This window comes from Glycine soja, chromosome 16 (assembly GCF_004193775.1).
Source record: "Glycine soja cultivar W05 chromosome 16, ASM419377v2, whole genome shotgun sequence".
Taxonomy (NCBI): Eukaryota; Viridiplantae; Streptophyta; class Magnoliopsida; order Fabales; family Fabaceae; genus Glycine; species Glycine soja.
This window is the reverse complement of record NC_041017.1, coordinates 3,234,714-3,247,533: the sequence shown is the minus strand read 5'-3', so window position 1 is coordinate 3,247,533 and position 12,820 is coordinate 3,234,714. Positions and strand designations below refer to the sequence as shown.

The following is a 12,820-nucleotide window of genomic DNA, read 5'->3' as shown; positions in this document are numbered from 1 at the left end:
TGGTAATAAGAAAGAAGAGAAATAAATTGTTAATAAAATTACTATTTTGAGAAAGAGGATGAACCAACCACCAACACCAACAAGAGAAAGAGAACAATATTGTGACATTCAACACCAGTGATCTTTTCCCCTTATTTCTTCTCAACTCAACGAAAAAATTCTGCAACGCAGGACCCACAAAAATTTCTTGGTCAGTTCTCAAGTACTAAACTACTGAAGTTTTCTTGACTCCCACGCTTTCCTCCCTTTCCTATCTCTTCTTTATTTCGTCGTCATCAAACACCGGATAATAACGAACAAAATGTAGTTAACAATCACTCGATCTAGCTCTATTAATGTTCTTACTAAGTATACACTAATTTGAATGTTTTTACTTGTTATATCCAATAATCATAAAGGCCAAATTTAGTAACTAGTAAAAATTTATCCAGGTAGTGTTGGATGCATAAATTTGCAACATTTAAACATATGGCGAAATAAATTTTGATAATTACGTACGCTATGCTGTAGTATAAGTGTAGCCTTTTTTCTTACTAGAAATTCCTTCTACCCTAATAAATAATAGGTGTTCAGCATACAGTATATGTAGTGGTACATCTACATAGCTAGGCAAAATTAACTAACATTTAAGCAGAATTCAAGAGTAACGATTGAATACGACAAATGTACCCCAAAAAAACAATTGAATACGACAAAGTGATAAATAAAATCCATACATTATTTAGAACCCTTTAAAAAAATAAGATAAAGAATATTGATAGGCACCAAACTGAAAACATCTGAGCCAAAACAAATTCTAAACCACTTTGAAAGTAAGAAACATCAAATCAAAATACGAAGTCGCATAAAAATGAAACCTACAATTTAAATTGCACTTTGATGTATTCGTTCATGAGACTCTACAATAAAATGTGAACCTATATTCCCTAAGGCTTCTGTTTCAAGTAAACCCTTGCAATCAAAACCAAGTTTTTTTTTAAGAAAAAAAAAATGTGCAATCTGAGGCAGCTATATATCACTGTGGACAGACAGAAGATGCATCTCAAAATCGGAAGCATGTGATTAGTAATCCGCTTCTAAGTTTGTCCAAAATTTTCCCACTTCCACCACCAAATACACCATTTCTCCAAAATTGACCCCCCCCCCCCCCACAAAACCATTTTAAGCTCCAAAGTTCTGCTTCTCAAAACCAATGATGATTTACCTTCTAAACAAGGAGAGAAAGATCCTTAGATGCTGAAAAATGCCAGTGAGAATGCACAAATTTGTCAAAATTTACATCCCCAACAAAGCTCCTATTATTTTGACAAGCATCCACTTTTACTTTTTCTTTGTTTGTGACTTTTTGGGGGTTAATAAGATGGAACCGCGCGGATTCGGTGCCTGATATCCAGAATTTGGTGTCTGATGTCCGAAAACATTCCTCAGTGGTCCAGCTTCATCGTCATCGTCATCACTGTTAATGTCATCGGGAGTATGCCTATTTTGGTATCCTCTGCGCTCCAAAATAAAGACATTGAAGTAGTAACTAACTAAATCTGCCCTGCTCTTTGTAGGAAATGCCCTAAAGATATGGTCCCAGAAATATGTCTCAGGTGATGGAGGGTTTGATCGTATCGCATCCTCGAATTTTTTCTCTTCTTCTTCTGTCCACAATAGCTTAACGTCTTCACCTACCTGATCAAAATTCCAGTCGTAAAATGCTGCACCCAATTCCAGATGAACTTTAGCCCTTTTCTCGGTAATGTGGAATCTTACACACTCAACAGAACCTGGTGCAGAGCAGCTGCATGAATCTTGTCTTCCCTTCCCTATGGGGTCCTTTTCAATACGAAGTCTGGTATTTACTGTTGCCACTGGCCATATTGAGGTCCCTGAAAACTTCAAATAACCTTCAGAAATATCACCGGTCCATTCTGGTATTTCAGCTTGACGATTTCCCCCCAAAGGAATGCGTACTGTGGCACATCTGTCAAGACCTGAATTTGCATCATAGGGATCTTCAGTATTAGGACTCGTTGTTCTGTTCTCAATTCCTACAGATGAATCAGAAGAACTTCGTGCAGACGGTGTAGATTGGCCAAATAAAATCTTCTTGTCACATTTCAACCTCTCCCTAAGATTGTAGTTTATCCCAAGATGATCTTCATACAAGAAAGGGTGCATCTTCTGACTCTATAAAATGACAGAAGGCTTCAGTTTTAATTTGATATCACAAGGATATTTGAAATTTGTTTACTCAAATATATAAAATGGCAGAGCATTTGGACAAAAATTCAAGACATCTAGAGAACCAGCTAATAAAAGGAGAATGCATTTACTACCCCCAAAGCATGCAACTAACCAAGAACTGTTCAATAGATGGTAATTATATATTTGACACTTGTTATAGATTAACTAATGACAAGTGAGCTCTGCCTTCATAGTTTAACCTGCAATTTGGGGTATACCCTTCTAAAAGGGTTCACAGATCCATAAGTTACGCATGCTTTCAATAAAAAGGGCTCATAATAGTGGTCATGTTTGCCTTGCCACCTTTAATGTGAACATATAATAGCATAACATTCTTTAATAGTAAGGAGACTGAATTATATGATCGATACCCATCTTAGAAACATGCTGGAAGATTCTACATTTTTTGGGAGCGGAAAAATGACTAAAAAATCGTAAGCAATCCTCTTTTCAGCTATTTATTTATCCTTTTTCAGAAATATGCAAATACTCTTTACTTGGTAATTCAACATAAAAACACTATAACATACTTTCAAACATAACTATATTTACTAAAACACAAGGTAGTAATGAACGGATCCAAATGTTACTAAAAATTAGATAGACCTCCCAACCCGTTCCACTATGCCTTAAATTTCTTCCTGCACACATGCGCAAGTGAATGAACTACCCCCCACCCCCAAAAGAAAAAAAAAAACTTAATCAATCCACAAACACATTAATAATGCAAAAAGATCAGGTTTGAGCCCAAACTCTTTTAAGTTTTCCTGCCTTGTTTGTTTTCATCAAAAGAGCATCCAATGTCAATAGATTTGCATTCCATGTGAAAATGAAACAAAATAAAAATAATCAGAGGAAGTTCAAAGTAACAAATGCATACAATGATCATTACACGTTGAAGAACAAATACACTTGAGGAAAGGAAAAATAATAAGAGGTGGATTATTGCATAAATAAGTTTAACAGCACATAAGAATATAAGATGAACAGAAAAAAAACTTTTATCATACTTACTCATTGAATTTATTAATTTTTAAACATGTTGTAGCAACAAGTTCATTTATGAAAGCAATTTAAGCTTAGCTAACTTTACTCAATATAATTTCAAATTACCTGCCAGCTACGTTGTTCACTGCTTGTATCAGAACCTCTTTTGAGAAACGCTGCCTCTCGAAACAACAGCACTTGCTTCCACACCTCCTGATTACTTTGAGACTTCCACTTTGCCTTTTCAGGTATTGAACCAACTTCAGGATCACAGGGATTCTTTGCAGCACCTGTAACCCAGCTCAGCATATCCAACGCAGACTCTCGCATCCTCTTACAATCAGAACTATCACTATCCCCATCAGACAAATCCAACATGTCTCTCTTCCTCTTTCGATCATCACTATCCCCACCAGGTGGATCCATCACCAAGCCCCTACCATCATTGTCGCCACACTTCTCGCCTCCACTCAACAATCCAGCCACACTGTAGTTCGCCCCATCCAACACATCCACCACCTGCTCTTTAGACATTTTCCCTCCATCAAACTCTTCCCCCGCTTCCATTGCATCATTCCCCCCACCCAAGTTTCCATTCACCGACTCATTCACCTCACGGTCTGGCATCTCCGAATCACGACACCCTCCATTTCCATCTCCTTCACCTCCACCACCCTTGTTTCCCCCACCCACATTTCCAAGAACCGACTCATTCTTCTCACAGTCCAGCACCTCCGAATCAGGACACCCTCCATTTCCATCACCACACAACTTCCTCCCATCCACATTATCATCATCATCATCACCTCCACCCTTTACCTCCTCCTCTCGAGCCGCATCATCCTCAGCGCAACTGGACAACAACCCTTCGACCTCAGCCTGCAACTCCATCAACCGCCTCCCAAACATGTCCCTATCGTCCACCACACAACACTCAGGGGACACCTTACTCTCGGCAACCTTCTTCAACCACGCATCCAAAGCACTCAAATACTTACTATACACCAACTTCACGGAAGAACCAATACTCACACCCAACCCAGACTCCTCCCCAACGGTATCCCACAACTTGCCATTGCAAACGGCGTCGTATCCACCCTTCCCTCTCACCACCAAAAACAGCTTATACAAATCCACAGTCTTCCCATCACCCAACATTGGCGGAAAAGGCAAAAAAGAATCACTCCCACAGATCTCGCTCGTGAACTCAGCAACCAACTTCTCGAAACGGCGCCGAGAACCGTCGTTTGAGCATCCAACAATGCTGCCACTATCTTCCACGCGAACACCGCCGTCCAACACCAACCGCCCTGCCATGGATTTGGAATTCAAACCCTAGAAACAAATTATTACACTCACAATCATCCATTTCGTTTCAATTTTTTAAAAAAACTAGGTTTTTTTTTCTCTCGCGAAAAATCGATGGAAACGGTTTGAAGGGCACGAAATTGGCACCGATTGGGAATCTGGGTCACGGTCAAAAATTGATTTTGGCAGGAAAATGGAAAAGGGTGGGGATCTGGTGCTATCTAGGGCTTGTTTACTCCACCACCTTTGTGTGCGAGGAAGAAAATTTTCATATCCCGCGCTTTCTCTCTCTCTCTACAATGATGTTAATTGCAGAGAGAGAGTGTGTGTGTGTGAGAGAGAGAGAGAGAGTGTGTTTGTGTGTGTGAGAGAGGGGTTAGGGGCTAAAATTCAAGTTTTCAACAGACGCAGACCCTCTTCTTCAATATCTCAATTTTCATTGGAAGTAAAAAAGAAAAGAAAAGAGTGAGAGAGAGAGACGTACCAGTTTTTAGAGAAAGAGGGTTTCGATGGACCCCTATGGTGTGAGTTGTGACTTCCTTGACCTTGGCTATGCTATGTGCCTATTAAAAATAAAAATTGGTTTTTCTCTCTTTTGTATTTTCTCTTCAATTTGTTATGAGGAAATTTAGGGGTTCTATTTTCATAAAACTGAAAAAAAGGGGATTTATTAGGGTTTTCTGATGAGAGGATGGGGGAGTTGCTTGGATCCACAGCATCCTCTTTGTTATAAAGGTGGTTTGGAGGAGCCACTAACCTTGGTTAGGATTTCACTAGATGCATGGTTGAGTTGGGATTATTGGTGGGTTTGAATTATTTCTTTAACAAGATGAGAGGGAAAAAAAAGTATTTAATATTTAATTAATAAAAGGGGCTTTTGTGGGAAGGGGTATATGAGAATGCATGAGAGTTTGTCATCAACACATGGATGCCCTTATGAATGATTGTCCAAAATTTCAAGATTTATCATCTTACCCCTTTTTGCCCAAGAATATACCAAATTGATTGGGGGCATTCAATGTAATCTTAGTTTTTTATATTTCATATTATATTAATTGTTGGGGATTTTATTTCCTAACCTTTCTTTTAATATGAAAATCTATCTATAAATTGCATAAAATAAATTCATTGTATTTTTAGGATTGTTAATTTTTTAAAAAAGAACATGATTATGAATGACCAAAAACTTATCATACGTACGGATCTAGCTAAACCAAGAAGAATAGTATGAACCACAAAGTTATAGATATTTGTATGCATAAATTAAAAATTAATATGGTTCATCCAAAAAAAACTACCTATAGGGAAAATTAAGGGTTCATCTCAAATACACATATTTTTTATTCAATTTTAATTATAAAAAATGCTACGTTGTTTCATGTTTTAAAAAAAATGTATAAAAGCAATGAAAATAAAAATAAAAATATGTTTTTTATGATTTTTTACACAGTTTTGAAAACTATAATACAGTGAAAAATAATGTGATATTTTTTGTAAATAAAAGCTAAAAACAATAAATGTTTTCACAAACCAAATGACCTTGAAAAAAAATTGATTATAAGTTTGAAACTACTCATTTTCAAGGTTACTAATTCACGTTGATACATGGGTCACATAAAATATTTTTGTTGCTCACATAAAATATTTTTGTTGCTAAAGATTATAGCTATGGTTTACTAGAGATAATTGTATGTAAATTGGATAGGAATATTATAAACAATAAAATTATTTTTTAAAGTATTTATCAGAATTGTTAACGCAGGACTCTAATTCGATACTGTTACGTATAAAAGAATTTCTAGGTATTTGAGTTTTAAAATTAGATTAGTGTATTTTGAAGATGACTTCAAATTATATTTTAAGCTGTCCTAACTTGATTGAGTGTCTTACATTCTTTAAAAAAATTGATTAATTTATATTAATAAAAAAATAGATATTTTATTATAAAGTAAAATTCACTTGAAAAAGCATTGACCGTTGATTGAATTTTAAATTTTATAATAGTCATTGATTATTTATTTTTAAAACATTTTTTTGTAATAATTGTATTTAACAAAGCATTAAATTGTTCGCATTAATGTTATTTAATATGCAACTTTGGTTATTAAAAAAATAGATATTTTATTATAAAGTAAAATTCACTTGAAAAAGCATTGACCGTTGATTGAATTTTAAATTTTATAATAGTCATTGATTATTTATTTTTAAAACATTTTTTTTGTAATAATTGTATTTAACAAAGCATTAAATTGTTCGCATTAATGTTATTTAATATGCAACTTTGGTTATTAAAAAAATTATACTTTTTATATTAAGTAATAACATTACAATTATAATGGTTAAAGGTTAATACTACTTACACATTTGTTTAAATTATTTGTTTTAAAATATATTTTACAAATAATGTCAATATAATGTGATATGATTGATAGAAGCATGTAATGATGAATTCCACTACTTGTGTAAAAAATAGGGAATTAGTTTTTGATTTTTGACCTAGTGATGTCTTGGTTTACACCAAATATTTTACAAACAATCATAATTTAAAAAGTAATTTATTTACTTAGACCACTGGTGTCACAATCAATCTCACACGCTTAATGGTAGCAGTTGATATTATCTAATCAAATTTAAATGTCATGATTCTTAATAATGAATTTAATTATATTAATAAATATAATTATATTAAATTAATATTTAATGATATTAAAACAATTTTTTCATAACAAAGAATAAAATTGTTTTTAAATTCAATACTTATTAGTAATTATTGCAATTAGTATTTATAAATTTATGAATTTTAGCAATTAAATTCATGGATAACATTCTCTGTACAAACTCATGCAAAATAACACGAGAGTAAGCATTTTGGTCCTTTTATTATGACTTTAGTGATTTACTTATTAATATTTCTTATTTAAGCCTGACTAATAAGTTACTAATTGATGGCAAAAGATGAAAGGAGAAAAATATAAGTTACTAATTTGAATACTACTGTCAATAAAAATTAACCAACTAACTAATAACATTCGTCAATAAAAATAATAAAATATTTAAAAAAAATAGTTTATCAATTTGGAGTTCAATTTCGGTGATATTTTATAAAATACTTCATAAAAGTTATTTTAAAATTTAGTCGATGAATAAAAATATAAAAACATATAAAATAATAAATAATTAAGAATAAATTAATAATATAAAAAATGTATGAAAGTATATTTCATAAATATGAATTAACATTTACCAATAAAAAAATCGCAAGATAGATCCATTTACGAAACAAATAACAACCAGTTAATTATATTAAAATAAATAAATAATGAAATATATCTTTAATTATTGTTGTTGATCAGAAATAATTTAAAGTAATAAAAAAAATAATGAAACAAACTTACGAAAAAGTCATTTAATTTGTAATGTTGTTTATGTAGTATTTTTGTAGATATATAAATATAAATATCTTTTTTTCTTCTATAATTTTTTTATGGATTTATTAAATGCAATACATAATTAACTTTATGTTTTATTTCTGATAAAAAATTTATTTTTTTATTATATATATTATTATAAGAATAAAAGTTATATATTATTTTGTCTCTTACAATGACATGATTTATAAAAATATTTAGTGGTACTTTAATGAATTCTTCTGATTTTTAATGTTTACTTGGTATGTATATCACTATCGATTTTTTATTTTAAATTTTAAAATAATTTAATATATTATTTTTTGTATCTTTTCATCTTATTTATTATTTTAAATATCACTATCTTTTTAAAAAAAAAAATACACATGATTTTAATATAGTTATATACAACATACTACTAAATATTTTTAAAATTAATTTTATTTATATATACACATTTTAAAAAAATATTTTTAAAAAAATATAATTTAAATGGTCCCGTGCATTGCTTCTATCTTTTTTTTCCTCTTAAAAAAGAGCTTCTATGTTTTTTCATTTTATTCCAATTTTACCCTTAAAATATTTATTAAAATTCCTTTTAGCTTTTTTACATATACATATATAGAGAGGGGACAAGGGGAGATAAATAGATATAGATAGCTAAATATAGAGATAAATAATAAATTTAAAAGATATTGTCAATAATCTTCTGATGATAATAATATTGTATATTACAACTAACTTATATTTTTCTGAAGAAAAAAATTCCTTGCATTATATTATAACTTTATTTTTTCCTTAAATATTAACTAGTTATTAGATTATTTTCTCAATGATTTTCATATCATAATTTGTCTCGCACCACATAATTTAATTTAATCTTATATTTATTCGTCTATCAAATAACTTAAACAACCCTTGACACATCCCATTTGTCAAGAAAATGAATTTGAAAAAAAAAAAGTCAATTTGTCCATATTATCAACTCACGTCTCTCACATATGTTGATTTTCACTAAACTTTAGGATATAATTGACCAAAATGTATTTTTTGTGTTGACTAAGATTCAAGTTTTTCTAATGAGAATGGAACTCTTCGATAGGCCAAGACATTATGAGCAAGAAATAGTTACTTGCAAAAGACACTTTTAATGTTCAAGTCACTAACAATTTCACCAAAGTGATAGCATAAAAAATCCTTATCTACTATAATAACGTTGGTTGTACTTATGAGAGATTGAGATAGGCTATGTTACCTAGTTCAGAGGTTAGGCTTCTCAAGGGTAATACTATTTTGTCTTAAAACAACAATAGAGTGATTTTACTTTGAGTCAAGATAAGACATTGTTTACGAGTTCATCTTAAAAATCATGTGTCTTCTTGAATAGCAGATCTTATCTCAACTCAAAGTAAATTTACCTTGTCACTACTCCAAGACAAAATACTATTGCATTTAGTAGGCCTTGGGCCCTGGACCTCTAACCTCAAATTCTGAACAGATGGATAAATACTTACTATAATTACCTCAATCAAGTGGTTGAGTCTGTGAATTATCTAAGAAATCCAACAATCCTTTCACTTTTCGTTCACTGAGTTTGATATTCAAGAACTTCGATGACTCAATGTTGTCTCTTCCCAACTTTATCCAAATTGTTAAGATTACTTAAAGAGGTTTCCAAATATCATATTAGCACTTATACCAAACTTCATTTTGTCCTTTTTTCTTTAATCTCTTTGGCATGCTTAGAACTCCTAAGGTAGTTTAAGGTAATACGTACCTTGATTAGTTTAACGGGATTTTACGAGAACAAAAACTTTTCAATCTACACCAAACATGTTCCTTTCAAATAGGAATTGTAAAGTTGTTTTACTTCCTAAATAAATTACTCCGTTTTGGACCAATTTTTTCCAACCTCTATATCTTGTTTATTTTATATTCCTGTTTATTTGGTTTCATAACCCCGACCAAGATTTAGGGCCTTGAGTTTCAAATCAAGGAAGTGAGTCCATTTTTAACTCTTACTTATATAAATAATTATTTCTGATGAGTTACTTAATTTTATAGTAAAGATAGGAGAAAAATAAAATATTTATAAATTAAACAATTTTTTAATAAAATATCTATTAGAGAGCAAATTAGTTGAGTTGATTAAAATTAAGACGACATAAATTAATATATTGTTTATACGAACACAATTAGAAATGTTCTTATAAATACAATCAATATCAATGTAAGAATTATATATATATATATATATATATATATATATATTCACTCTAGTAAAATCGTTATTAACGCAAGTAAAGTGTCTTTTGTGTAATACCCTCATTTTTAATTATTGTTTTGTTTATTTATCTATCTTGCATTTATTTGTGGAAAATTGGACAGGAATCTCAAAATTCTGAGGAACAAAATTAGTTTAGAATAATTCTTAATTGTGATTTATTTCAAACAAAAAAATCTGGACCGAGGAAAAAAAATGATCAAATTATCTTTAAAATACTATATTAGGCCAACATTCATAAAAGTAAGAAAAAGTGGAAAAAATCAATTAACTTAAAATGATATTTAAATTATTAAATGTAATTTTGAGATTTTTTTTGGAATTATTTGAATTTCTTATGTAAAATGACCAAAATGTCCTTTATTGACAGTAAAAGTTCAACCAATGTTCTTTGACCAATATAAATAATAGAAAATGTATTTTTAGGTGAAAATATGTATAAGGTTAAATACATATATATAGTTTTGTAATATTGTAGTTAATTTGAATTATTTTCAATTTTAATAAATTATATTACAAATAATTAAGTAATAAATTAGTATCTACAAAGTTTTTTTTTTTTTGCATTATTGTGGAGTTGGAATCATCCACAACAATCCCCTGTGGCAGGTATAAACAATAGTCAAACTATAATTACAAACTTTTATTAAATTAATTTTTTCGTGTTATTAAAATTGGTTCAGACTCACCAATCACCAAAAGGATCGGTTCGACTATAAATAAAAAATCTCATTGGTCCAAGTAATGTGTTGGATTAGAAATGTAACTAGCCTGAAAATAATTGGTTATAATTGATCTCGATCAATTTTATAGAGAATCAATGACACACATGTTCATAGTAAACCTAATCATCATAACAAAAATCCTTATGGTAATAATGAGTTTTTGTCAAAGGTTTCTTGTTGTTGCTATAACCTTGTTGGGGCTTGTCTTCATCAATCATTAGAAAGCTAAAATAGATATAGAGAAAAAAAGAAAATAAATAAAGATGTTAACAACCACAATATTTTATTGTCACTCAAACAATTTGAATAAATTAACTATTTTTAAAATGTTTTTATTTTAATAACTTATAATTTTATGAATTTATATATCTTTATATTATTTAGTATTAATGTACTGTTACACTTTATTGTTATTATGATTTATTATTTGACTTTAGTATACAGTTAAAATATTAAATTATTATTGTGGTAAGAGTGTTTTTTTTTTAAATGTATATGTCATTAATAAGTTTTTTGATATTACATTTTTTATTTGTAAATTCTTATAGGTTTATAGGAATTTTTACGAGTTGAATTTATAAAATTTTTACCAGTATACTTAAACTCCTAAGTTTGATAACCTATATTTGAATTATCTACATCATGGTAATAAATGTGAGATAAGAACATGATATATCTAAGTATTTTTTTATTTCAATCAGTTAATTAATAAATGAATTAAGAAATTAATTTTAAAATATTATTTAGATAAGAACAAATTTTTCATCCAAGTAATTAATAAATTTCAGCCACGAAAATGTGGGTTATCTATGAGTTTCTCCAACCCTAATGACAATGAGGTTGAGCTTTTTTTAGTTGCCTTTTTTTAACTCACCCCAAATTGCCTTGTCTTTAGCAAAGCAAGGCTATGAATAGTTAAACTCGCCTCCAACTTGCTCTATTGTCTTATATAATTCTAGACTTGCAACCAAGTTGTGAATACAAACTAACAATGCCTTCTTTGAACCTTCCAATTGGTGAAAAAATGCCAAGAAATGATGGTAAAAGCAAAATTAGATGAAATATCCACCAATATTGAATTTAGCATATTACGAGAATATTATGTAATATGGTTAGAGATAAATATAGAATGATGTAATTTAATGTAATTATTGAGTTTTAATATTATACCTAATGAGTGTGTTTGGTATAGTGAAAAGAGAGGGGAGAAAAAAAAAGTATAAATAAAAAGTTTAACTATAATAAATGTAATATAATTTTACATTGTTATTCAATTATAAATTTTTGTTGATGTGACTTTTAACATAATTTTATAAAAGTCAACAAACTTATCCTAAATGATAGTTTTTAATTAGATGGCAGTATAAAACTATTTTACACTAAAAGTATATAGCCATTTTTCTCATAAATAAATGAATGTTGACTGTTTTTAAATCATTATGTTATATGATTGATACAAAATATTTATCAGTTTTTTTATAGTTAATTTTCAACATAAAAAACTTGGGTGGCTACCTTTAGTAAATTTTTTCTCCCAATTATATTTTTGTTCATTCACACAAGATTTAACCAGACTTTTTTTAAGGGGACTAAATTCAATACTATTTAGACTAATAACTTTTTGTTATTCTTAGATGAACGCTTGTTATTTGGCAGGAAGCAAATGAACGAGATTTTTTTTAAGAAATAGAAGGAGCCCACGAAAGTTATCTACACCGAAAAAATGTGAAAATTAACTACACAAGGTTCCCATAATCTATTGGGTTCGTTTGTTTAAGTTTATTTAAAAAATTGTTTTTTAATAAAAAAAATTAGTTTATGTTTTTTAATGTGTTTGTCTATTTTTTTCTTAAGAAATGATTTTATACTTTTTTTAA

At 29.8% G+C, this 12,820-nt stretch overlaps 1 protein-coding gene across 3 annotated transcripts; it reads right to left on the bottom strand.

The window, feature by feature from the left end:
* Window positions 1–770: 770 nt before the first annotated feature.
* Window positions 771–5,195, bottom strand: LOC114390964 (AT-rich interactive domain-containing protein 1-like). 3 transcript variants are annotated; one of them, XM_028351920.1, is made up of 3 exons: window positions 5,012–5,195; window positions 3,346–4,554; window positions 771–2,175 (listed from the first exon to the last, which is right to left on the bottom strand). In XM_028351920.1, exons 2-3 carry the CDS (start codon window positions 4,534–4,536, stop codon window positions 1,321–1,323), a joined length of 2,046 nt encoding a protein of 681 aa, XP_028207721.1. In that variant the 5' UTR covers window positions 4,537–4,554; window positions 5,012–5,195; the 3' UTR covers window positions 771–1,320. The 3 variants fall into 3 exon arrangements, with proteins under 3 accessions (XP_028207721.1, XP_028207722.1, XP_028207720.1); XM_028351921.1 differs by having other exon boundaries at window positions 3,346–4,529; window positions 5,012–5,194; XM_028351919.1 differs by lacking the exon at window positions 5,012–5,195 and having other exon boundaries at window positions 3,346–4,984.
* Between the last annotated feature and the right edge of the window lie 7,625 nt (window positions 5,196–12,820).

Bases quoted from the DNA above. Each gene is read 5' to 3' on its own strand.
- LOC114390964 (XM_028351920.1), bottom strand. From the start codon at position 4,536: ATGGCAGGGCGGTTGGTGTTGGACGGCGGTGTTCGCGTGGAAGATAGT. The intron at 2,176-3,345 runs GTAATTTGAAAT...GTCATTTTATAG, and splicing joins GTGAACAACGTAGCTGGCAG to AGTCAGAAGATGCACCCTTT.